This window comes from Tyto alba, unplaced genomic scaffold, assembly GCF_018691265.1.
Source record: "Tyto alba isolate M040663 unplaced genomic scaffold, T.alba_DEE_v4.0 Super-Scaffold_20000042, whole genome shotgun sequence".
NCBI lineage: Eukaryota > Metazoa > Chordata > Aves > Strigiformes > Tytonidae > Tyto > Tyto alba.
This window is the reverse complement of record NW_024881293.1, coordinates 15,781,950-15,807,317: the sequence shown is the minus strand read 5'-3', so window position 1 is coordinate 15,807,317 and position 25,368 is coordinate 15,781,950. Positions and strand designations below refer to the sequence as shown.

Genomic DNA, 25,368 nt, shown 5'->3' with positions numbered 1-25,368 from the left:
TTAGACTCTTGCTGAGTTTTATTAAAGTATCATTAGGATCCTTCCAGATAGCTTTTAAAAATGATCGGACCGGAAGGACCCTTTGCAAATATCTCTAAACCAGAAAGCATGTGCATATATTATAAAGCCAGAAGGGACCCTTATGGTCATTTAGTTTGACTGTCTGTATAACCCAAGCCATAGGACTTCCCAAAATTAATTCCCATTTGAGCTGGAGTCCAATCCAACAATCTTTTCTTCTAATTTGTCCATCAGTTTGCTGTTTATATACAGGAAGTCTCTTCAGGATTAGAATTCAATGCTTTCTTGAAAAGTTTGACAAATAGTCTGAAAAAAAAAAAAAAAGAAAACCAAGATGCAATTCAATATGGACAAATATAAATTACTGTACTTGAGTAGCAACAATCAACTGCACAAACACAGGCTGGGAAATTACTAGGTAGGCAGCAGTTCTGCTTAAAAAGGTGTAGGAATTATCATGTGTTACCACTGGAGTGGAGTCAATGCTCTCATGCTTTTGTGAAAAAATAAAGTGCTTTATTGGGATTTATAAGCAGGTCTATTCTTTAGACTTATGTCAGTTGAGCTGTGTTAATGATAAGCTAGTGCTGTCTTAGCCCACTATAGATACAAGCTAATGCTGTGTATCTTAAAACTCTTTGATTAAGATCCAGTCTTTTGATACAGCTATCTTATCAAAGTAAGAGTCTAACCTCACTAAGATTTGAGAGAAGATGAACAGACTTGAATTTGCTGTATGTATTCATCATGGACGACAGATATCCTGATCAGCTGATGCATAGCATGCTGTTAAACTATGGTAACTTGAGTCTAAGATCTAAATCTTAATGTACATGAAATATTCTTTCCTTAGTGCTCAGCATTAATAAATCTTTAGCCGGATTGTTGTGTCAAATTTTAGTTACTCCACTTTAAGAAAGATGTGGAACAGCGAAGAAAAAGTCCAGAGGAGAGGAACATGAATGATTATTACCTGTGAGGTTATACGGGGTCTGTTTAGTCTAGAAAGGAGAAGAGCAGACATTATAATAGTATTCATACAAGATTTAAAAATGCTGCAAAGAGGAGGATAATAATTTGTTAACCTGCTTACTTGCGCCCTGCTAGAGCAGATCTCTTCTCAGAGTAAGCAGCCTGTCTCCCACAGTCAGGAAACAGCCTCCTGCCATAGGGTCTGGCTAAATGGAGCTACAATACACTTCTATTTATCCTGTTCTGTTATCCACTTCCATGTAAAAGAGATGCATTTGTTCATTTAGCTCGGATTTCCAACAATTGTCCAGTCCATAAAAACAGAATACTCTACCTACAGGATGTGGAATATGGCAGCACCAATATATAATCCCACAGTTCCTGAAGGATCAAAAAGTGCCTCAGGAAGCTTTGTTAGTGCTGGGGAGCTAAGCATGGGCAGTTGTGTGGTTGAGGTTGGCAAAGTTGACTCCAGCTGATGCCTCTGAGGTCTTCCTTCATGAGGTCCACTTAGGTGCACCTCTGAGTGTACGGCTAGGGCTTCTGCATGAAAAGGATTAATGTGGAAAGTCAGGGTAGAAGGGTTTAAGTGATATACTGGGTTTGGAATAATGAGCAGACCTCAGATGAAAGCTGCCCAGTTTAGACAGTCTGGCTGTACAACTGGAGGCTGCTTGCTGCTGTTTCTGACCCTAGCCATTTCTAAAGCAGGACAGCTACACTGTAGTAGCCCCAAAACTGTGGATCCTTTACATATTCCTGGTTGTGTTTAGACATTCATATTCTGGATGTTCATGGACCTGGATATTATGGAGCAAGCCTTGCTGGTCCTGCTCACTGGAGTGAGAGATACAGGCCGTGTGCCTGGCCATGCCAGGGACAGGGGATAGAGCATTCATGAAGCAGGTCTCTACTTCTTGCTTTAGCCTCTGAGGTGTTTCGGATGTCATGTGGGCTTATGTCCAAGTGTGTTAAACAGAAGCTGGGCTCCACTTGATAGGAACTGAGAAATTTATCCTGAATTTCTAAGTTTGGGGTCTGGTAAACGTGTACAAGTGCTGAGAAGTGATCGGGTACTGCCTATAACAGGTAAGGAGCTGTAGAAAGAGATACTTGGAAGCACATTCTGGAGCAATGTGACTGAAGGGAAGTCACTTCTGAAAACAGCTGAAGATGAGCAGAGGAAAAGTTTCATTAGGAGTCTTATGATGAGGAGTGAAAGTGTCTTCTGAGCAAATCTGGGGTGGCAGGGATAGAGGTACCACCCAGCTGCTCGGGTAGGCAAACTCTTCTTAAACTTTGCATTTCCCCTTCTGGTTTCCTCAATAGGAGAACAGCTTGCTAAAGAGAAATGAAGTTAACTGGTGTTTGGCAGAGCTTGTTAGAGGGGTTATCTGTTACAGAGACTGAATAATGGGTATAATAAATTATTTAATTGTTCACTGCTTTCACACTCCTTTAGCAACTTCTACTAATGAAAAGCCTATTGACCCCTATTTGTGCTACTAGCCAGAACAGCAAGTCCTGTCTCTGCTGTATGGTCCCACATTCCTTCAGGAGCTGGGTGACTCTAGTATCTGCAGCCAGAAGGGTTGCCAGAGGAGTGAGGAGCTCTCAGGAAGCATCATCTGCATGTCTGTGCAAACACCAGAACTGCGAGCAAGGAGGAGACTGAGTTTATCATAAACACTCTTGCCAGTGAAGAGCTGAACAGGAGTGCTGTGTCTCTCCAGAGATCTCCAAATGGCCAGAACTAAATCTTTATGTGCTTATAGGAAGCCACTGACCAAGTGAAGGCTTTGCAGCTGTATCTTGCAGGGCAGAGTCATCGTGGCAACATTTTAGTGCCAGTCCACAAGTGGTGGTGTCCCTGACCTACCTTGCCACTTAGCTGTGCTCATACTTCAGCTCAGAAACTAAGGAGCTCCTAGGCCAGCTCATTCACTGAGTCTTCTTTACTCAGGTCTAATTCTTGGACCTCATAAGAATGATTAAATCAGGCTTTTGTGGAATGAAACTTTCTTTGCAGTTTAATTTTCTCCTCTTTAATGCCTGCCAGAAAGAGGTGGGGGGGGAAACGAGGTCAGGGAAGACTGTATGTGGCAGAGTGGGGAGAAAAGTGTGCATCTCGGAGAGTGGATTTTTCTCTGTCCTCCACTATGGACTTCTGTTTCAGGTCTTGGCTTTTTACAGCATTAATCTGCACTCTGCTGCCCAATTTCACAGTGCTGTCTCATTCCTGGGGTGCCTGTGGGTGTTGTTCTGTGGGCAAACCAGGTGGGAGAGCTGCTCTATCAGTGAATTACCAAGTTCGCAGTCCTGCGCATCCAGCTCATGCCGGGAGAGATGCTCCACAATGCCAGCCCCTAGAGAATCCCCCAGGACGTTGGTAGTTGTTCTAAGGCGGTCCCTGAAAAATCAGAGACAAATGAAATACAGCTTCTTAGTAACAGCTAATGGGATGAAGACTATTTCAAGAAACATTTTCAATGTAACTTTTTCTACTTTTCAAGTCACTCATAATTGACACTTCAACACTGGCAGGAAAATGACTCCCGGAGAGCCTTCCATGATTGATAACCCTGAGCACAGGCCTCACGCTCATTCCTGCTCTGTTGCATTCCCAGCTGCTTACTGGAAAGTTTTGGACTGGCCACAAAACAAGAGAAACATTACTGTGGTTCTACATGGACACTTTCCTTTCCAAAGAGCTGCTAAGGCCTTTCAGCAGACTCAGACAAGCCTCACCACATCTGTTACACTTAAGTCGCATTTTGTTTTACAAAAAGTGCAGAAATTCTGGTGTAAACTTGACTTAGTGCTACCGTGGAGCCAGATTTCCTCAGCATAGACAGTAGACACTAATACAAGGTACCAGATTCTTTGTGCAAAATAGCAGAACTAAAACACCTTTTGCAATGAGATATTTTCCACAACCACAACTGTATGTAAGAGCTGAAGCTATCACCAGTCCAGCAACCCATCGTATCCTTCAGCAGTAACAACAGATAAGACTTCTGGTACCTGATTGAAACCAACCTTTCTGGGTAAGTACAAGAGGTAACCTGGCGTCTTAGAAGGCAGGGCTTTTTCCAGCCAAGTCTGTTCTTATGCACAGTTCACAGGAGAAGTGGAGATGCTGGGCAAGACTCTGCTTCCAACTGCTCCGCCGTGGCTGGGAGCAGACTTTGGCTGCTTTGGCTACAAAGCAGCAATACAAGATACAGAAGAACAGAGGAAACACTGACAGTGTGTCCCTGAGTCAGGATTTTGTTGTGTTTGAGAAGACTGAGAGTGAGGACTGTGCACAAATGCATTCTTCAATCTAATTCCTAAGAGCACTCCTGTGAAATCACTTGTTCCAAGGTTTAAAAGGGAAAGAAGGCTGAAATGGAGCAATGCAGCTGACTAACTGCCCCCATTAAACACTCAGATTTGTACAGCCCAGTCTCAATCCACTTCCCATTTTTGATACCGCAGAACCATCACTCTGCAGTGTGAATTTGCTTATTACTGGCACAACCTGTTCCTATCAGTCTGGAGATAGTTTCTGGGTGCCTTTTTAGGTAAAGCAAACATTCTGCTTGGTGGTCAGGCTGATTTGTAGGTGAACTCTGATGCCTTGGGTCACTGAAGCACATGGTAAAGACTCCAGAATGTGCAGAGAAGGCTACTGTGCAAAGGTCTCATGGATACAGGTGTGTTTTAAGCTTAAAAACAGGTTACTGAAACTGCTTTTAGCAGAGACATTGGGATAGAAATGAACTCTGTAAGCAACGGCAGGGAGCACACAGCAGTGCATGCTGCTGAGCAGAGAACTTACAGAAACCAGTCCACTGCAATGATCAGCGTAATGTCTTCAGTAGGCAGCCCCACTGATGTCAACACTATAACCATTGTCACCAGTCCTGCCTGGGGAATACCTGCAGCTCCAATGCTGGCTGCTGTGGCAGTGATGCTGGAGGGAACAGGAAAGCACAACTATCAGTAAAGGGAAGAAAACAGGTAGTTGCATTTTCAAAAATGTCAGGAATTAGCTCAAACTCATCATCTCCAAAACACCTTGGCAGCCTTTCTGCCCTGGTCATTGAGCAGGATGATGACACATGGGACATCAACACAGCAGCCAGGCTCCCCCCACCAGGCACTCATCCATAACAGACTGCACACTGCAGCTCTAGCTAAGGGATGGCCCAGACCTGGAAATGCAGTAAGGGCTCAAGTGGAGCCTCAGAGACGTGGTGCCTGAATCATATGTGCCTCTACACCTGGAGGTGTAGTACACCCTTCTTTTCCATACCTTTTTTTTCTCATTATATTGTGTGTTGGGTTTGTGTGTGGATGGGGTTTTGGTAGTGGGTGAGGGGGCTACAGCAGTGGACCCCTGTGAGAAGCTTCTCAAACCTCCCCTGGCTCCAAGTCAGACCTGCCTCTGGCCAAGGCTGAGCCAATGAGCAATGGTGCTCGTGCCTCTGTGATAACATATTTAAGAAGGGGAATCTGAGAGGAGGAGCGGTGGTGAGGAGTTGTGAGGGAGACACACATGCAAACACCAAAGTCAGTGGAAGAAAGGAAGAGGAGGCGGGAGAGGAGATGCACCAGAGCACAGACCCCTCTGCAGCCCCTGGGGAGAGGGCAGGCTGTGCCCCTGCTCCCAGGGAGGTCACGGGTGGAACAGACGCCCACCTGCAGCCCGGGGAGGACCCCGCACCGGAGCAGGTATCTGCACCCAAAGGAGGCTGGGACGCTGAGGGCAGCCCGTGCTGGAGCAGTCTGATGCTGGGGAGGCTGCAGCCCGTGGGAGGGACTCCCACTGGAGCAGTTTGTGAAGAGCGGCAGCCCGTGGGAAGGACTCATGATGGAGAAAGCTTGTGGAGGACAGTCTCCCATGAGAGGGACCCCACGCTGGAGCAGGGGAAGAGTGTGAGGAGTCCTCCCCCTGAGGAGGAGGGAGCAGCAGAAACAACGGGTGATGAACTGACCACAATCCACATCCCCTGCCCCCTTCACCGCTCAGAGGGGAGGAGGGACAGAAATCAGGAGCAAAGCTGAGCCCAGGAAGAAAGGAGCGGAGTGGGAAGGTATTTTTAAGATGTGGTTGTATTTCTCACTGTCCTACTCTGATTGGAAAATTTAAGTGGTGGTTGTAGTGCTTAGAATAAATTGATGTTCTTTTTCTTCCCCTAACAAGTTTGGGTTTTGTCTATGACCGTGATGGGTGAGTCATCCTTCCCTGTCCTTATCTCAATCCCCAAGGCTTTTGTATTTTCTCCTCCACATTCCTGAGCTGGAAGGAGTGAGTGAGCAGCTGCATGGTGCTCAGTTGCCCTCTGGGCTCAAACCATGACAATCTTCTGAGCAAAAGAGGAATCTGACCACATGTCAGATAATGCAACAAAACTGAAGCCCTTCCTGTAGTCCCAAAACTCTTTCAAAAGTCACCTTATTGTGATGATCTGCCCGAAGTCAAGTTCATAGTTGTTGACTTGTGCAATGAAGATGGCTGCAAGGGCCTCGTACAGAGCAGTGCCATCCATGTTAATTGTAGCTCCCACAGGCAGAACAAACCTCGTGATGCGTCTGTCCACACCATTGTTTTCTTCCAGGCACCTGAAGGTGATGGGCAGAGTTGCTGAGCTGAAAGGAATTTACAAAACAACATGAATTGGGTATATGCTGACTTTGGAAGAGGGACTAAGCCTCTGCCTGGTTGATGACCTTACCCACCTGCTTTTTCACCCTGCCAAGTGAGCCAGAGGCCAGAAGCTGCTAGGAGAAAGAACAGTTTAAGCAAGGCTTCCTCAGATATGGTGCACGCTGCAGTTGCACATTCAGACATGGCTTTCCTCAGGGGGCTGGGACAAGGGCTGTGTAACCCTGAGGCTGATGATGCTGGTATAACACCAAAAGAAGGTGATGCTGGAGGATTCAAGTTACCTAAGACAGAGCCTCAAGACCAAAACTCCTTTTCCAGCTGTTAAAAAAAAAATTAGCCCTTTCTCACCCCCCTCAGTGCATAAGACAAGAATGACCCATGTGTGAGAATATATCTTGCAGAGATAGCAGAGAATTCTTTCTAAAAGAGAACATGAGCAGGAAAAATGCTGTCTGTGTCAGTGTGAGAATGCATGTGGGAGAGACTGTTACTTGCTTGCCAGGAAATTAATATAGCAAGAAACAGCACTTAGTGAAACAACAGCTACCTACAGTCCCTTGCTTTGGCTGTGCTGCACAGCAGTGTGAGTCAGTGAACATACGGGTGTTTATGCCTTTGCCCAGGCCTCTGATTAGTTTAATGCCAGCTGCATACAGCATGTGTACCTGGGAGAGAGAAATGTGCATGTGTGCGAGTACATGTATGTGAGATGTATATGCATGTGGAACAATGCTGCAGGTCAGCAGGATTTGGTATTTGTCTTGAGCTAAGCATTTCAGTGCTGCAAGCAGAGTCACCACTGTGTTTGGTAAGGAGGAATATGGGCCATGCATTGATGGTTAGAGGTGGCCATGTGATTAGGGCTCCCAAGCAAGGGAGTAGGAATCTTTCCACTCTCCTGTGAGCTTGGCTGGACCAGTGTAAAAAGTGGCTAGTTCTGGAAATTGTGAGACCACAGTGCTGCACTGAGGGCAATGGAGTGCTGAGAAGCAGCCACAGAGTATCCACACCAGCCCCAACCCTACTCCTATGTAGCCATCGTACCTTGAGGAGGTGCCCAGGGCTGTGATGAGGGCCTGCAGAAGCCCTGCAATGAATACCCAGGGGTTTCTGTGAGTGACGATGAAGTAAAGCAGTGGCAGGATGCAGAGGGCATGAATGAGGAGTCCAACGATGACAGTGAGTGTGTACATCCCCAGCTGGCCTCCCATCACTGCTAGGTCATCCATCTCCAGGATTTTGCCAGCAATTAAAAACATGATCCCAACTGGAGCATACCTGTGGCAGAAACACAAGGCCGATGCTCAGATCTGGCACCCACATTTTCACAGCAGCTTTAATGCACGCTGTCTGGACAAATCCCCAGTAAGCCAGCACACCAGAAGTGCTCACTGAGCCTAACTGTTGGATGATACTGCTAGTTTCTTTTCTGGAAACCTGGAGAGAACTGGAACTTGTTCATCACATGGTCAAGAAACAGCTCTTGTTGAACTGTTGGGGACCCCAGCACTCTGTTGTGCTTACAGCTTGGGCACTGGTAGAGGTTTCCTCCTCCTTCTCGGTTCCCTACATGTTCCTACAACACTTCTTGTAGAATTGATAGGGGAGGTTATGTAGAGAAGTCTTCAGGGTCCCTTCCTTTCCTAGCAGAGCTTTGGTTGAGGGTATTTTTTTTTACTGAGAGGCACAGGCAAGTACAGGAGAAAGAGGGAATCGGGGACTAAAAGCAATAGTGTCCTATAGGCTCTGGGATATCAGCCCTGCTACCTTCAGACATTCACATTTAGAGAATAGGATCATACAGGAAATTCATATATGGTGTAGCAAGGACTGGGCACACCAACACCTGTGAAAGCAGCCATGGCTTACATAAAAATCCATTTTGAGCTACACTGCTATCCTTTAAGGCTTTTTTCCCCCTCTATAACAACACATTTAATGAGCAGCAGTGAGGCTCCACAGAACGGAAGCCATAACACAGACATGGAAAGTATCATGGACACTAAACTAAACAGGGACAAATAACTGGACCAAAGAAAATCCCAGCTCCATGGTCACGCCTCTCAGGGCTGGGCCTCTACAGATCAAGAGCTCACATGCAATTCATGCACAAGGCTCAGAGGCCCACATGCCAAACTCCAACTTAGCCTGGGAGGCTTGGAAAAGTTTCAGGAGAGGATTTCACAGATATTTCATTTCCTCTGACCTTCCTCTTAGAAGACATCCTTGGGTGCAGCTAGTGACCAGATCTCCCCAGGAAAAACAAGCTCCTGGGAGATGCTCTGCAGACTGTGGCTTCAGGAAGTTCTGGGCTGCAGCTGACAGTCCTGCTCCCTACACCAGCAGGATTTTGTAAGTCAGGAGGTCTCTCCAGGTACTACTTACTGTATGCGCACAGGCAGTTTCCTGAGCGTAACCGATGTTATACACATCAACACCTTGCCTTCTTTCACTGTGAGGGGGACCTGAAGGAGGGGGTGTTGAAGGCACCTTGACATTATCTCTGTGAGTAGTGTGCAGGTCTACTTGTTCCACTGTGCTTGTGCTTTCCCTTCTGTGCTCTTGAGCAACTCTTATCTCTTCTTAGGAAAGCAAGGCCCCAAGTTCTGGCTCATCTATGGAGGAGAAGATCCCAGAGGGGCTGGGGCTCCCCAACACTCTGCTATGAGCTGAGGGTTGTTCTTCCCCTTTGTGTCTTTCTGTGTACGGCCTGTCCCCCTGTGCTCAGGATGTTGCTCTGAGATACAAGACTGTGACTAGAAGAACAGAGAAAGGAAGCAGGAGTGATCTAAAATGGGAGAGTGTGTGGGACTGGCAGATCCCTTCCCTGTCAGACATTGCCATGTATTCTGCCAGCCCCACATCTCTCCTGTCTCACAGTACCTACCACAAACTGCTATTTAGACCTCAAACCCTAGGTGGGTTTATATATATATATATAAGATTTGGTAAAATGCTGTCTTCTAGAGAAGACTCGTCTCAGCAATGCCTTGCTTATCTGGACCATGTAGCACAGGCAGCCTCACACAGAAAGCAAGGAGCAGCTGAGCTCTAGAGGAGCCAGGATCTGGAAGACCTTGAAAGGCAGTACCTTTGAGTTGACCTTGTCAACCCATCTCAGTTCTCAGAGCTAACACATACAGGTGCCACCCTGGGTACCAGGAAAGTGGTAATATGTTATAGTGATTCATAGCTGTCAGACTCCTGGAACATAGCTGGAAGGAAAGCTTTTGGTGGGAAAGCCTCACACCCTACCCCTGTTGGTAAGGCTAAGAGATCTTCCACTCCAGCTCTCTGGTCTTCCAAGGATGTTTCCAGCAGCCTCAAGGGAAGCAAGTCCTGGTGTACCTGATATTTCTAAGGTAAAAACAAAAAACAGGAAATGAAATGTGAACAAATATCCCATCCAGACTTTTCCCTTCAGCCTGATGGAGCCAAAGAAGAGCTGTGACCATCTGCTTTTCCTGTGCATGTCATCCTTAAAGCTACCCCACTTCTCATCAGGTCAGCGGAAACTGCACCTGCAGACCTCCTGCTCCAACCGGCCGTGCTCCTCACCAGATGATAATGGCCACCAGCCTCATGATGGCTTCGTTGAGGCAGTTAAAGAACTCCCGCAGGGCCCGTCCCTTCTGCTTCATGCTGCCGATCACCAAACCGAAGCACATGGAGAACACTACCAGCCCCAGCGCGTTCACCCCATTGGCTGAGCCCGGGATGGGAATGACTTCTTCAAAGGTCAGCACCTCGGAGATGGTCCCCAGGGCATGAGTGACATTCTCCAGGATGCCAGTGGAGTTCTCAGGCACAGGGATCTGAGTGGTTGTCACAACTGCTGTAACATTGCTGCTGTGGAAGATGGTTCTGGTGAAGACCCTGGTGCTGTACTGCGTCTTGTACTGAAAAGACACAGATTATCAGATGCACTCACAGGCCCTGGTTCAGGAGCTCAGGACAACATGCTAGGCTCTTGCATCCCTTCCCAAAGAAAGGAGAGTACTGCAAGTTCCTGCTGATCTGTGTGGGAAACTTGCCTTGCCTGTTCTCAAGCTCGCTAGCTTAGTGCTTTCATCAAAAAGTTCATAGAGCTGAAGGTCAGAAGAGACCATTGGAGCATCTTATATCCCCAGGACCAAGATATTGTGGCTGCTCTGATAACCCCTTATGCTGCTTCCAAGGGCACTAGCACTTCAGAAGAGACAAATTCTGGAGAATTTCACTGCCAGTCCAAGCCTGCTACCTGAGGTCACACAATCCCTTTCTGACTCTGAGTATGGGATGGGGCAGAGGTTGAACCCTCATCTACAGATAGCTTGAAAAGCTTGAATAGGGGATGCTATAATGCAGACTAATTACTGCAGTGCCTCTTGGAGCAGTCAGACTTGGGGAAGTGTGAAGGCAGTATAAAGCAATTGCTATTCCATCCCTCAGAGAAGTAGGTTGGACCATGGTCTAGGGCACAAGGCACAGAGGGAAGTGAGAGACCAGGTGGGGTTTCATACCTGTTTGAAGCAGGCTTCTACCAGGTTGGGTGGGAACATATTCCTGCGTTAGATAAAACAAGGTTAGAGTTACTGTTTTGTTTGACTAGCAAGAAAACACGGACTTCCTGGCCAATGCCTCTGTCCTAGAGCAGTGTGTCAGGTCACAACTCTTACAACACCAGGTCAGGCTATAGACCAGCTGTGCCCTTTCTGACTGACAGAAGATGGGAATATGCTGATCTGAAGCCAGACACCCTCCTGCATCTTTTCAGACTCCATAAGGTTGTATTTCAGGTATGTGGAAAGAGACTGCACACATACAGCACTGGAATATGGGTCCACTGTAAAAGCATCATCAAACCCAACTGAACCTTGAAACAACACCATATTTCAATTTTTAATATACTGCCTTGCTCTCAGCCTCATCTCTACAGCTGCCATTTGAGCTCTCTGTTACTGTGTACATCCAAAACATAGCTTCACAGCACTTTAGATGGTACAGCTTTGCAATTCACTGTGTAAGGTCACAGCAAGGAGGAAGAGACAGTATCTCAGGAACCATTTCCTCCATTTCCTTGGGTCAGTGAAGATGGATGTTTGGAGTAGCCTTTGCTGGGTGAATTTCTGAAGGGCATGCAGTCAGTGATAGTTTTCATTACTTGTTTTGCTGAGCACGCCTTGGCCTCTTGCATTAATACCTCTAACAGAAGGGCTGGACTCCAGAGCTCCAGGCCCAGCATTTGATTTCAGAGTGGGAAAGCCAGTTAGCTAGACTGAGCTAGAAGTAGTAGGCTAGGCAAGACTCGTCCATAGACCTCTTTCCGTAAGAGAGTGTATACCTAAAGCTGTGACACTTCAGAAGGGAATTCCATGGAGGAATGTAATCTCACTGATATGGTATCAACATGAGATCATCTTGTTCACCTACCTCACCAAGTCCATGAAGGCATCTGTGGTCTGCACCTGCTCAATTCTGCCTTCTCGGTGAAGCTTGTCCTTAGATCCTTTTCCTGGGTGGATGATGATCACCATGAGTATGCCAATAAAGACTGCTATGATCGTAGTCACCATGTAGTAGACAACAGCCCGCATCCCCATCTTCCCTGAGGCTCTACCGTCCAGTGAGGCCATTCCTGGGGAATCACACAGAAAGACAAGGTGAGAAGGTCTGTCGTCTTAGAGGGAAGGGGGAAGCCCGAGGAAGATTCCAAGTGTGAAGGGCACGTGTGAGTTGGATGGGGAACTGGGATGTCTAGGAAGCACAGTACACAAGGGGCAGACTTTGGAGCTCCAGGGTGATGTTGATATGGGAGAATGTGGCTTGTGGGTATGAAGAAGCATAGCACTGGTGGGTCTTAGGCTGCATTTGGGAATACAGCAATTTATTACTAAAGCTCTCAGAAGGGAAATAATCCCCTCCCAGTATGTTGGGCCTTTAAGCCCCTAATGATGGGAAGTTTCAGCAGATGGAATGCCTTGCAGTCCCTTCTGCTGTCTGAAAGCTTGACTGGCTGGCATGTCTTCTATGAGGACCTGAATGAAACAAGCTCTCCAGCCAGTGATCAACTCCAGCTCTTTTGGACTGACATGTATTAATCTTCCCTAGGCTGGAGGAAACATGACCCTGACTTGGGCAACAGACTTGTTGACATTTGAGGTTACGTAGGATGAAATCCTTGTTAGTGCTCAAGTGTTGGGCTTGGAGACAGCACATTGTGTCCTCCCCAGTCTTCTGAGAAAGCACAAGGCCTTCTGCTTCTCTTCCTCACTACTAAGTAGGGTTATGAGCGTGAATCGTTCACTACAGCTGTAGGTTCAGGCTTGTCACTATTAGCTAAGCTAATCCAAGCACCTTCAGCTGCGGCACAAAAGGGTACTCCAACAACAGCTAGCATATGTATTTGCTGATTATTGCCTTGCCTGAAAACAGCAGAAAGCACTTCTCACCTGTAATCAAGCTAGAGACAATGAGAGGAAGAACCAACATCTGGAGCATACGCATCAGCAGCTCGCCAGGGAAGGAGAAATACTTGATCTGGCGATAGGTCAGCTGGTATGGCCGGAGGGAAAACGCCAGGATGATCCCTGTGGATCAGCAAGGGATGAGAATGGAAATGGGACAGTGTGATCCAGTGATCTGTCTCTCAGTCTTATAGCATGGCTTTTCTCTTTCTTACTTCCTTTCAGCTCCTCCTCTCCCCAAAGGAGCAAATTATCTTTCTTTTTCTAAAAGGCTATGATCCAGTTTTTACTGTATGCTCTCTCTCTCCTTCTGACATACTTATATGCACAGGAGCCTTGTGCTAAACCACAGGTTTTCCTCCTTGCTATCTGCTGCTCCTCTGGGGTCTGTTCCCAGGAAGGTCATGAACACAAAAATGCTGTGACCAGAGATATGATCTCCCAACCTAACCTGAGTGTGACTACATGGTTCAGAGACTTTGTCCACCCACCTCTTAAAGCTGAGTTCAGCCAGTGAGTTAGAGACACATAGCCTGGATTGAAAGCTAAGGACAATCCACTATCTGCTGGGCAGATTTATTATCACAGCCCCTTGCATCAGTTCCCCCTCCTGGTCCTGTCAGGCTAAAGACATGGGATGAATCTGAAGAGTGCTTGTGCCTGTAGCTGCACTCACAAGAAGCCTCTGAACAAGTCTGGATGATTTTTTATGAGGATTGGTAGAGCTGGATCATCAAACCCCTTCTGTTGTAGACTGTTCCTAAGCTGCAGCCAGAAAGGATCAACAAGGACTCCCTCACACACACTCTCTGCAAGGTCTGTTGTTCTTGCACACAAAGGTACTCCTGATACGTACAGCAGTTTGAGCTGTCAGCTCATCAGCTTCACCTCCACAGACAAATTATGTTAAAATAAATTTTTTGTAGAATAAACAGACATTTTCCCACATTTATAAATGGTGCCCAGTGTTGCCGCCAGCTCCATACCTAGTAAGACTGCAGCAATGGTGAAGAGGACAAAGGCGTTCCTCCTGAGGAAGCTTTTAGCGCTGTCAGCAGTGATGCTGTGCATCCGCTTCTTGGCCCGTGCGGCCCGCTTCTGCACGGCCTGCCGGAAGCGCTGCACCCGGTTCTCAGCATTGAGCCGCTTGGCCGCGTCCTCGTTGAGGAACAGGCTGTTGACATGACTCTGCTCGCTCATGGTCAGCACGGCTGCTCAGTCCCCAGGTCACAGCTCTGCCTAGGCTGAGCAGGGAGAAGCACAGGCGGGAAAGCGTAAGCTGCAGCACCCCACACCTTGCCTTCAATTTTAGGCCATTTCCCTGGGGCTCTGAGCAGGCTTATTTGGAATTGATTAATGAAGCCCTCTGCCCCTCTGCGAGGAGCAGACCCCAGGCAAGGCATCTAAAGGGCTACCAGGGTCTTGTCACAACTGGCCTGGTGTCTCTGGAGAAGCTCTGGCCTGTGTAGGACCGAACCTGCACTGAGGAGAGGCTTGTGGTGGCTTGGGCAGCCAGAAAGTGCTCCACAGTCGCCCAGGCTTGTTCTTAGGAGTTTTATCAGTATAGACAGGAACGAATTTTTATCACCTGTCAATAAAACCAGTCCCGGTACACAAACTGTTCCAAATGAGACCAAGTAGCAAACAACATTTCTGACATTCCTTCTAGATGGACAGGCCCCTACCAAAACACCTTTCCCCATAACAATAAGTGGCACTGGCTACTTCTGCAGAAAGGAATGTAATCCCTTTGCCTCTGTGGAGCCTGAGGATAATGCTTTATTGACTTTCATTTGAAGCACAACAGGATTTTCAGGTAGCACCTCCTGTCAGACTCTACTGAGGGGGTTAACCTGCTGTCCTGCCTTTACAGATACTAAGACCAGGACCAAACCTACTCCAAAGATGTAAATAAAGAACCGGTTCTGCTCCGTTACCTACTGGCTGCAAGATCTGGAGCAGTCTACTGTTCTTTAACTGCTTATTTTTTACTATTATTTCCATCTTCCTCCAAACAAAAGATCAAGGGAGCTATACAGGCATACCAATCCACTCTGGAGTGCTAGAAGGCACCATCAATCCAACAGTTCTTATCATTAGAAGATTATTGCCTGACTATGCAGGTGCTATCTTCTTGCTGTCACTGTGCCTTAACAGATACAAGGTCTGAAAATTATTCTTGTTCCCAGGAGTTTGCAAAGATGAAACCAAAGAACAGAGACACTTTAGCACATCAGCAAGTGCCGAAAGACCTTTCTTTGGTGTTGCAAGTCAAATAAGAGCTACTCCATTTGCAATCCCAAATTTAAGTCAAAGAAACCGTCGCAACATTCTCCATAAAATATGCATCCAGTGTCTGCCATTTGGACCCAGATGAATGCCTATCGTGAATTGAAGGCATCGCCTTAAAGAGGAGTTTGTTCATGGTACAACATTGCAAGGTCATTTCCAAAAGACAGATGGAGGAAACCCTCCATTTTGATAGAAGATTAATTTGCACAGATGCTAATGCCTTCATGAGGTTCAGAGCAGTGGAGGGACACCTAAGGTGGCCCAGCCAATCAATCTAAGCCCTCCCAAAGCTAAGGTGTGTGAAGGCCACTGGCAAAGATTCTGGGCTTTTTCTGCAGGAACCTTGCAGCACTGCTGTGGTTACCCAAGCTTTTGGATTAGCAAACAGCATTCTGTGGATTTTGGTCTGCAGATTCCAGCTTGATAATACATTCACTTTCTTATTACACCACTCTACTTATGTCTGTTGATGGAGATAATATACATCAGACTGGGTGAAAACTTTACCTCTCCCTTTTTATTTCCAGTCCTCCCACTTTTCACAGCTATGCATAAGGGACAGAAACTGCAAAGAGCATATTCCTTCAGTTCATTGAGTTTGTGCCTCCTGAACTCCACAGTAGATTAAGAAACTATGGATTCAATCCCCTGTGCCCCAGAATGGACTTGTATTATTTATTCAGTAGCCTCCCAGACACAGGGTTGGGCAAACAAAACTATTAGCTGTTAGGTTCCAATGAGCCAGGACTTTCACACATCTTGTATCTTCCTGTCTTGCCAGTTACTGGCATCTCTGGCCCTACAGGAAGAGGACACCTCTCAGATGTCACCCTTTGCTCTCACAAACTCACTGAACCCTCACAACCCTTTTGTGATCCATTTTATCTTCTTTTGTCTACAGGATTTCCAGAAGTCTGTCCCAGAGCTTACTGTCCTTATGATGAGAAAAGTAATTGCCTGCACTGTCAGTGGTCGAATGAATAGAATAGAATGGAATGGAAAGGAATAGAATGGAATGGAAAGGAATAGAATGGAATAGACTAGAAGAATATAATATAATATAATATAATATAATATAATATAATATAATATAATATAATATAATATAATAGAATAGAATAGAATAGAATAGAATAGAATAGAATAGAATAGAATAGAATAGAATAGAATAGAATAGAATAGAATAGAATAGAATAGAATAGAATAGAATACTTTTATAATAGAACTCTACTTTTTTAATAGAACTCTTTCAGCTAGAAGGGACCTACAATGATCATCCAATGGCCTGACCACTTCAGGGCTGACCAAAAGTTAAAGCTTGTTATTAAGGGCATTGTCCAAATGCCTCTCAAACACTGACAGGCTTGGGGCATCGACCACCTCTCTAGGAACCCTGTTCCAGTGTTTGACCACCCTCTTGGTAAAGAAATGCTTTCTGATGTCCAGTCTAAACCTCCTCTAGTACATCTCTGAACCATTTCCATGCATCCTATCACAGAATCCCAGAGAGAAGAGATCAGCACCTCTCCACGTCTTCTCCTCAGGAAGCTGCAGACAGCAATGAGGTCCCTCCTCGGCCTCCTTTTCTCCAAAAGAGACAAGCCCAAAGTCCTTAGCCACTCCCCATAGGACAATCATTCCAGCCCTGCCACCAGCTTTGTTTCCCTCCTCTGGACACACTCAAGGACTTTCACATCTTTCTCAAATGGTGGGGCCCATCACTGCACACAGTAGTCCAAGTGAGGCTGCACCAACACTGAACACAGCAGGACGATCCCCTCTCTTGACTGGCTGGTTCTACTGTGTTTGATACACCCCAGGATGTGGTCTGCCCCCTTGGTGCCAGGGCACACTGCTGACTCCTGTTGACCTTGTTGCCCACCAGCACCCGCAGATCCCTTGTTGCAGGGCTGCTCTCCAGCTACTCTTCCCAGTTTAGACTTGTGCCCAGCATTACTCTGTCCTAGGTGCAGAATCCAGCATTTGTTCTTTCTAAATTTTATCCCATTAATCATTGACCAACGCTCCAAACTGTCTAGATCCCTCTGCAAGGCTTCTTGTCCCTCAAGAGAGTCAAAGCACCTCCCAGTTTGGTGTCATCAGCAAACTTGCTAATGGTGCATTTAATGCCTGCATCCAGATTGTTGCTGAATATATGAAACAGCACTGTCCCTAGAATTGAACCCTGAGGAACACTGGTGGTGACCGGTCACCAGCCAGGTGTAGCCCCATTCACTACAAGCCTCTGAGTCCTGCTGTCCAGATAGTTCTTCACCCACCACCCTGTGAACACACTCATCCCACAGCTGGACAGCTTGTCCAGAAGGATGCTGTGAGGGACAGTATCAAAGGCCTTACTAAAATCCAGAAACACTACATCCACCACCTTCTCTTCGTCCACTGAGTGGGTGACCTTACCATAGAAGGATATCACATTAGTTAAACAGGACTTTCCCTTTGTGAACCCATGTTGACTGTGCCTGATGATTGCATTATTATTATTTAAATGCCTTTCAATAGTACTCAGTATAATCTTCTCCATAATTTTTGCAGGAACTGAGGTTAGACTAACAGGTCTGTAGTTCCTTGGGTCTTCCCTCATGCCCTTTTTGTAGATTGGAATAACATTGGCTAGCTTCCTGTCAGCAGGGACACAGTGCAACTTCCTACAGCAGAACGGATTACCACCAAAGGCAATCACCTGTAAAAGCAGAACCACCAAAGAAAGTTTCAAACCCCCCCGACTCTCTTCCTTACTTCCAAACTACTCACTCTTCATCAAACAACCCAGCACATCTTGGTAAGGTGAAGTGCTACCTTACTTTGACGTGCAAAGCTCCCATCTCTTTAGTGGAGTGAAGACAGTCACACTGATGGCTCTGAAATCACCCATCATGGGCTTGCTACATGCAAACCAGGCTTCCCATTTGCTATGGTGACCTAAGGAGACCCGTGTTGAATGAGGAGTATGGAAATGCAGACTCACCTCTCCTCCAAACCTTGCCTTTCTTAGAGTTGGACCAGACCACAGCAACAGCATGAATTCCTGTACAGAGAAGGTGGGAGCAGGACCCACACATATAAAGGGACTCACCTACACTTTTCTCCAGATGTCTCCCCATCCACATGCACCGGAAAATGTATTTTTTGTGCAAACAAAATCAAATTTCTATTTATGTATGGGAAAATTCAGGATTAGTCATTAGATCCCATGTTCCACCATAAGCTCAGCAGCCTTCTCAGAGCAAAACCTACTGCACAGAAGGAACTCACGAGCAGAACTTGCTCCTGTAATGTCCCCACCCTCTTGCTGACTTTCCATCTTTCTCCATCTGCATTTTGCAATACAGCATCCCCCTCCACAGCATATTCCCTCTGCATCAGTGGCCTGAAATTGCGTAAATATTCTCTATTGCATCAGCTGGAAGTTCTCAGACTGCTGCAGTAAATCATCAAAATACTCTTGCAAATTAATGGTCTGTCAATGGCTTCACGTGAGGAAAAGGTGGCTTTGCTCTCTTGTGAAGGTTCTCCTATTCATGGCTGCTTGTCCAGGCTCCACTCTGCCAGAAACACTGAGATATGTGAGAGAGCATTTTTGGAGATAACGTCAAGGCTAGACCAAGAAACACAGAATATTTTGCAAGAAAGTTCAGTGTTGCAAAACTAATGCCTAGTTCCTGGCAATGAGGTTTCACATATACAGTGGAATTTTGTCTATTTTAGGGACATCAGTCGGAAGATGGTGAAAGTAAAAAATGGGGAAGGAAGACTTCTACACTATATTTTTTTGTCCTGCTCTTTGCAGATTTTTGTGCAGTTATCTTCCCATCTACCCAGCAAGACTTCCAACAGCAGGGAAGGAGGACAATAGAGCTTAAGGATATACAAAGAGCTAGAAAACAGGAAATCTCTGAATCATCTGAGATGCATGTGTTCCAACTTGTACTGCATGTTGAAGAACACCTCTCCTCTTTATGCTTTGTCTCTGCTAAAGCAGCCAACGTCAGAAAAGCTGAAGCCATCTGCTGTGCAGCACCTTTCTGTGAGCATGATTTAAAGACAGAAGGTAATAAAATCCTGGCCGAAGGGAAAGAGGAGCTAGACATTGTACACTCACCAGGAGGCAGTTTTGCTGGAGGGCTAAGTGTGGTAGCATCAGGGCAGATTTGCACCCCCTTGTCACAGACTGCACACTTTTGGCCCCCATGCGCACCCTTGCCCTTAAATACTGCTTTATTGTAAAAGAGACGTAAGCGATGTCAGGACATGAAACTCCTTTCATTTTCCAAAGGGAAAGCTCTTCTCAGATCTGTGATACAGGGATACAAATATGCCAACGTGCTACAACCTAGTGAGTGATTTTTTGCAAGTTTGTCCAGCATTTGCATAATGGGGAAGGAAAGGCACAAACCTGAGTCTGCCCAGCCACTGTGGTGGTAAGGACACGATGCAACAGCCCAGCAGATGGGCTGAGCTCTCTGCTCTGCGTCCACTGCTCCGCTGCAGCCTGGTGGCATATGGGGAGAGTCTCATCCCCTGAAACACTGGCAACCGAGCAGCTCCAAACTTAGGAACTGAGAGTAAAACATTCACACAGCAGAGAAACTTCTTGAAATATTATCTTGAATGTATGCTTTGACTACAGACTCTTTAAAGGCACACAGCCCCCCACATTTTTAGCCATGCCCCTTTCCCAGAGAAAAGGCCAGCTTGTTAAAATGGAGAAGTAGGGAGGGCAGTAGAAGTAAAAGACAATCTTGAAATGCAACTAATTGAAGAAAAAACCCACATCAGTAAGGATATAACCTCAGTATCAAATCAACCATATAATTTTTTTAACTTTTAGCAAGGATCCTGTATGTATGGTTTTTAAAGCAATAGATATAATCATGGGATGAAAGGGAAGATCCCCTTATGATCACTTGTGGTGGCAAGCAAAACCAAAATGGGTAGAATTTCATGGGTATTTTTGCCAACAGAGAGATTTCAGTTGTGAGGTCCAATAAGAAGCTGTGCAGAGTGCTAAACTATCAGTCTGCTCACATGTGACCTGGAAGATGAACTGCACTGTGAATAAGTGAAAAGCAGTAAACACAGGAAGAGTAAGTCTTAATTGTACACTGTAGTGACTCAAAAAGATATTGAAAATATCACATGAAAGCACAGGCTGACAGAAAGATGGTGCTAGAAATTATTGTGGAAGAAATTAGGGGACACAAAAGAAAATGGTTTTATGATGGCCTACAAATACAGAATATAATCCTTCTCCGAGAGGATGAGTGGCATCCCCATGCTTGACTTGCTCCGGCACCACATGGCTGTGTCCTTGCTGGCCAGACCCTGCCCTGCCAGCCAGCTGCCTGTGCTCGGCTCCCCGTCCCGCTGGCAGCTAGGAGCCCATGCTGCTCCCCGACAAGGCTTTCTTGGAGGCCAGATATTTGGCGTTGGCCCCTGAGGGTGTAGGACTGACATTTCGGACTTTGTCTTGTGATAAAGTAAAAGTGCCCAGGCATGAATTATGCTTGTGGGGAATAATACAGCTTTCATGTTGCAACATTAAATGCTCAAGACTCTTTGGGTATGTTTGGTTGGTTGGTTGGTTTAGTACTCAGAAATCCACGTGCACATCTTAAATATCGATGTCGCAACAACAGAAAAAATGAAATTGTTGGGGCAAATTTTAAGTTGTTTGCTGAAGGAATTTCTTCCCCAGAGGGAGCTGGAGGAGATGGGGTGCATCTGCATATGCAGAGCTACACAGCCAAGAGAGAGCTCCACAGGTCCCAAGAGGTCAGGGCAGCGGTGCTGGCCAGAGAGGGTCAGTTCTGTGTAGCAGTGATGCACTGAGTTTCTGCCAGGGAGAACAGACAGAGTTTATGCTATCCACAGAGAACCCCTTTCACTGTTATGTTTGTAACCAGCGGGAGAAACTCACCATCCAGACAGAACTTTGCATGCCTTAGCACTCCTTCACAACAGGAGCAGAAACTACATTTAAGCCTACAGGGAATAAATCTACTTCATACCTGCACATGGCTCTGCCCTCACTCCAGTCACACGCATCAGTCTCTGGGGTCATGGGGCTGCGAGCTTTCTGAGCATGAGGGGAAACTGCAGAAGATCTTTGGTCTGGTTTTGTCCAGGCAACGACCAGGATTATGGCGTACTGGATGAAGAGGAAATGAATTTGACTACGTGATCCAGATGAAACTAAATGCTTGCAAACCACTAACAGTGCAGCCTTTTCTTAGGGCCTCCATAGAGTCCATGACCCCTGGGAGCCCAGAGTTCTCTGGAGGTCCCAGATGGGACCAGCACCAGGGTCCAGAAACTGCTGTGTTTGTGCCAGCAGGTCAAGGGGTGCCATCCTTCCCCTCTGCTCAGCACTGGTGAGGCCATGCCTGGAGTGCTGTGTCCAGTTCTGGGCTCCTCAGTGTAAGAGAGACATGGACACACTGGAGAGAATCCAGCGAAGGGCCGCAGACATGATGAAGAGACTGGAGTATTTCTGATGAGGAAAGGCTGAGAGGGCTGGGACTGTTCAGCCTTGAGGAGAGAGGGCTCGGGGGGATCGTATCAATGTATACCTGAAGGGAGAGTGTAAAGAAGACAGTGCCAAGGCGCTTCTCAGTGTTGGCCAGTGACCAGGTGAGAGGTGGTAGACACAAACTGAAGTACCAGGAAATTCTTCTGAAGTATAAAGAAAAGCTTTTTAACTGTAAGGCACACTGAGCACTGGAGCAGCTTGCCTGGAGAGGTTGCTGGGTCTCCTTCCTTGGAGATATCCAAAAGCTAACTGGACATGGTCCTGAGCAACCAGCTGTGGTTGACTCTGCTTTGAGCAGGGCGGGATGGGACTAGATGACCTCCAGAGGTCCCTGCCAACCTCATCCACGCTGTGATCCCTCCATCTTCTGTTGATATGCTGTGAGACAAGGCTTTACAGGACTTTTCAGACAGCATTGACACACTCTATCTCTGACAGTGTCCTGGAGCTGATTCACATGTATAATTAGTACAGAGCCACGGTCTGGTCCTCCACTCTTTTCTCACCCTCTAACCCCTGCCCAGCACACTTGCACCACACCGAAAGATAATCAAGAAAATACTACTTCATGGAAATGGCCAAGTGCTGTTTGTGGCTATTGTACAGATTCTCAGGACCCCAGGGGTGTTTCAGCAGAGGGGGAGTTATCGGGCGAGTGGATCAGCTGTGAGATACTTCTCTGGGACAAGGAAGGTCCTGGACACTGGCAGCATATGGCATTACAGGGCACTCTTGCCATGGTGTGTGGGGTTGGAGAAAGTAAACAAAAAGTTCAAGCAAAGACTTTATCTGCCTTCTTGCACTGCACTTTGTTTTCTCATGAGGCAGAGCATCAGCAGTCAGCCCATGCCCTGGTCCCTCTGCCTACCTATAGTGCACTGGCATGCCTTTCTGATTGTTAACCTGTCCAAGAGATGTCATATGATTATCACAGAACCAACCCCAAAGACGACAAAAAACTGTGCAGCCAACGCAGCAGAGGAGAGCTCCAGTCTCCAGAGGGTTCAGGCTCTTGGCTAGGACAAACCCATTTGTCACTACTCAGAACAAACGGATGGGAGACAATGATTGAAATGCTGGTGCTTTACATCGCTGTCCCACTATTGCTAATGTCTGTGTAGAAGAACACATAAAGGGTTAATCTAATTAGTCAGGTTTACTCCTGGGACTGACAGAAGTCAGCAAAATTAGAAATGCCCACTGCAAAGTCTCTCCCAGGTTTACCAGCCTCCAGGGACTGGAGGAAGAGTGCAGTACAATCCCAAATCAGAGGTGTTTAGTACAGTGCGTACTGTCACACCACTGCCATGGGCATGAAGCGTGGCACCCGAGTAAGCTTCGCTGCTAAAGGGATGACACTGGAAAAGCATGTCAGTCAGGCATCCCCCCCGCCACCTCCCCAACAATGGCTACCCCAGGGTCCCCCTACTCTCTGCTGATGCAACTCATTTTTTTTTTTTTTTTTTTTTTTTTTTTTCTCCTGAAAGCCAGGCAGAGACTGTGAAATAATCAGCACTTTTGAGCCCACTGTTTCTCTTGTCTCCAAGGAAACTCTGCTATTATGTGCAGCATCAAAACCAGCAGGATTTTCAAGGTGGGAAGTCTCCGCAGGTAGCAGCTGGGAAGCACCCTAAGGAGGAGAAAAGGGAGGAATTTTTGCAGGAGGAGAGGGGTAGGGAAGAGCTTTGCACAAGCTAGGCAAAGCCAGGGGTCACTGAGAAAGCTGTACTAGTCTTTCCAAGGTGGACAGCTTCTAGTTCTGGGTCAGCTAGTGAGAGGGCAGAAGTTAAATAGCCCATCCTTGCATGGAGGGAGCGAAGGCTCAGTGCTTGCGAGGAAGGGGCGTACTAGGCTGTTCAAGGGGAGGCAGACAGGGCCATGCTTTGCCCTCAGGACTCTGCTCAGTGGCCTGACAATTGCAGTTAGCAGCTATCAAGTCCTCCTTGCTTTTGGGCAGATCATTGACACTCCAGAGTAGGAAGCTACAGTCCCTCCACCACCAGCTGAGTAAAATAGGTGCTTTGCAGGGACTGTCTTTGCAAGGATGGTAAAAGAGGAGTGGATGTTTCCACTCCCACCTCACCTTCCCCTATCAGTGCTTGTGATCAGGAGCATTGAATCCAGCCACTGTGCTATTAGCTGGGTTTTCCAGTCCTGAGGACCAGGATAGAGAGAGCTCACAGACCCTCTGGCTGGAGGCATCCTTGCCCCTCATGCTGTTGGATCATTTGCAGCCTGGACCATTGCTTGTCCTTGGGAAGGGCAATATAAGCTGAAAGCAATGCAGCCAAAGTGCCTACGCTGAAAATTCCATTCACAGTCCCAATTGCGGTGAACTCTGCCATCTTTGTGTCACTACAGCAGCCCCTGGCATGGCTTTCTGCTCAGTGAAGTGCTAGGGCACCTCCATTTTCCACTTGCTACCTGGCAGTCAGCTCCCTCCCAGCCTACCATGACAATGGACCCAAGAGAAGAACGGATCTGCCCAGAGTCCAGCTACTGACCCACCTCTGTGAGAGAGCACCAGCTAAGGGGAGAGGAATCTGCAACGGGCAGGAATTTCAGTCCAGCTAAGCTCTACAGTGATGAAGTGATCACCAGCAGGTCAGCAGGTTTGGGGCCTAAGCCCAATACTGGGAGGACAAGTGCCACTCTCCCTGTTGCTCTCTATTCATGCTAAGGTCTTGTGATAAGGTTGTCTCTCTCTAGCTGCCCACCAGGCATTTCACCCCAGCCCAGAACATACAGCTCCACTTTTAAAGCCTCCCCTCTGGGCAGTCCCCTGTCCTAAAGAAGGGTGAGAGCTATCCCAGCTGCTCTCTCATGCATATGCTCAAGGTAATCTCCTGCCATCCTCCTGTCCTGCTTCAGCCCCTGGACCTGGCACAGCTCTTATTCATGCATTCAGAGCTGCTGACAAAACCACTCACCTGGAAAAAGTGCTGGTCGTCAAGCAGGAAGAGCAGCAGGTCTTTTTAGTCTTGAGGGATTATTCTGAGTTGTTTTGTTCTTTAATTCTTTAAGCTCAAAGGCAGGATGCAGGATTTTCTCCTTAGGTACAGCATTAACAGAGAGCTCTGAGCAGTACCTCCTGAGAGAGGAAAGGAAGACTGTAATATGCTCAGGATACATGGCAGTAGAGGGTGGGGGAGTGGCATGTAGGAGGAGACTGAAAAAATCTTCAGTGATTGCAGGAGACCAGAGGACAGAAAGCACCTGTCACCATGATATTGCATATAGCCTACAATGGATTTAATACCACCAGTGTTTTTGTACTTTCTTCTGCCTCTTCACACAAGCTGCAAAGAGAGTTAGCAGTAACAGAGATCAGGGCAAGCTGTTAAGTGAGAACCAGATCTCATTGTCATTCCACACCTGCCCCTCAGTCTGTTCCTTCCACGAGGGTGGCTGTGTGCAGAAATCCATCCAGC

General features: G+C 46.9%; 1 protein-coding gene across 3 annotated transcripts; it reads right to left on the bottom strand.

Annotated features, from left to right (window-relative positions):
* LOC104366430 (excitatory amino acid transporter 4) lies at positions 1-25,047 on the bottom strand. 3 transcript variants are annotated; one of them, XM_033003101.2, is made up of 12 exons: positions 24,868-25,047; positions 14,082-14,339; positions 13,081-13,218; positions 12,062-12,266; positions 11,152-11,194; positions 10,208-10,548; positions 7,694-7,927; positions 6,436-6,630; positions 4,817-4,951; positions 3,300-3,403; positions 995-1,022; positions 1-327 (listed from the first exon to the last, which is right to left on the bottom strand). In XM_033003101.2, exons 2-11 carry the CDS (start codon positions 14,293-14,295, stop codon positions 1,018-1,020), a joined length of 1,614 nt encoding a protein of 537 aa, XP_032858992.1. In that variant the 5' UTR covers positions 14,296-14,339; positions 24,868-25,047; the 3' UTR covers positions 1-327; positions 995-1,017. The 3 variants fall into 3 exon arrangements, with proteins under 3 accessions (XP_032858992.1, XP_032858991.1, XP_032858990.1); XM_033003100.2 differs by lacking the exon at positions 995-1,022; XM_033003099.1 differs by lacking the exons at positions 1-327; positions 995-1,022 and having other exon boundaries at positions 2,977-3,403.
* Between the last annotated feature and the right edge of the window lie 321 nt (positions 25,048-25,368).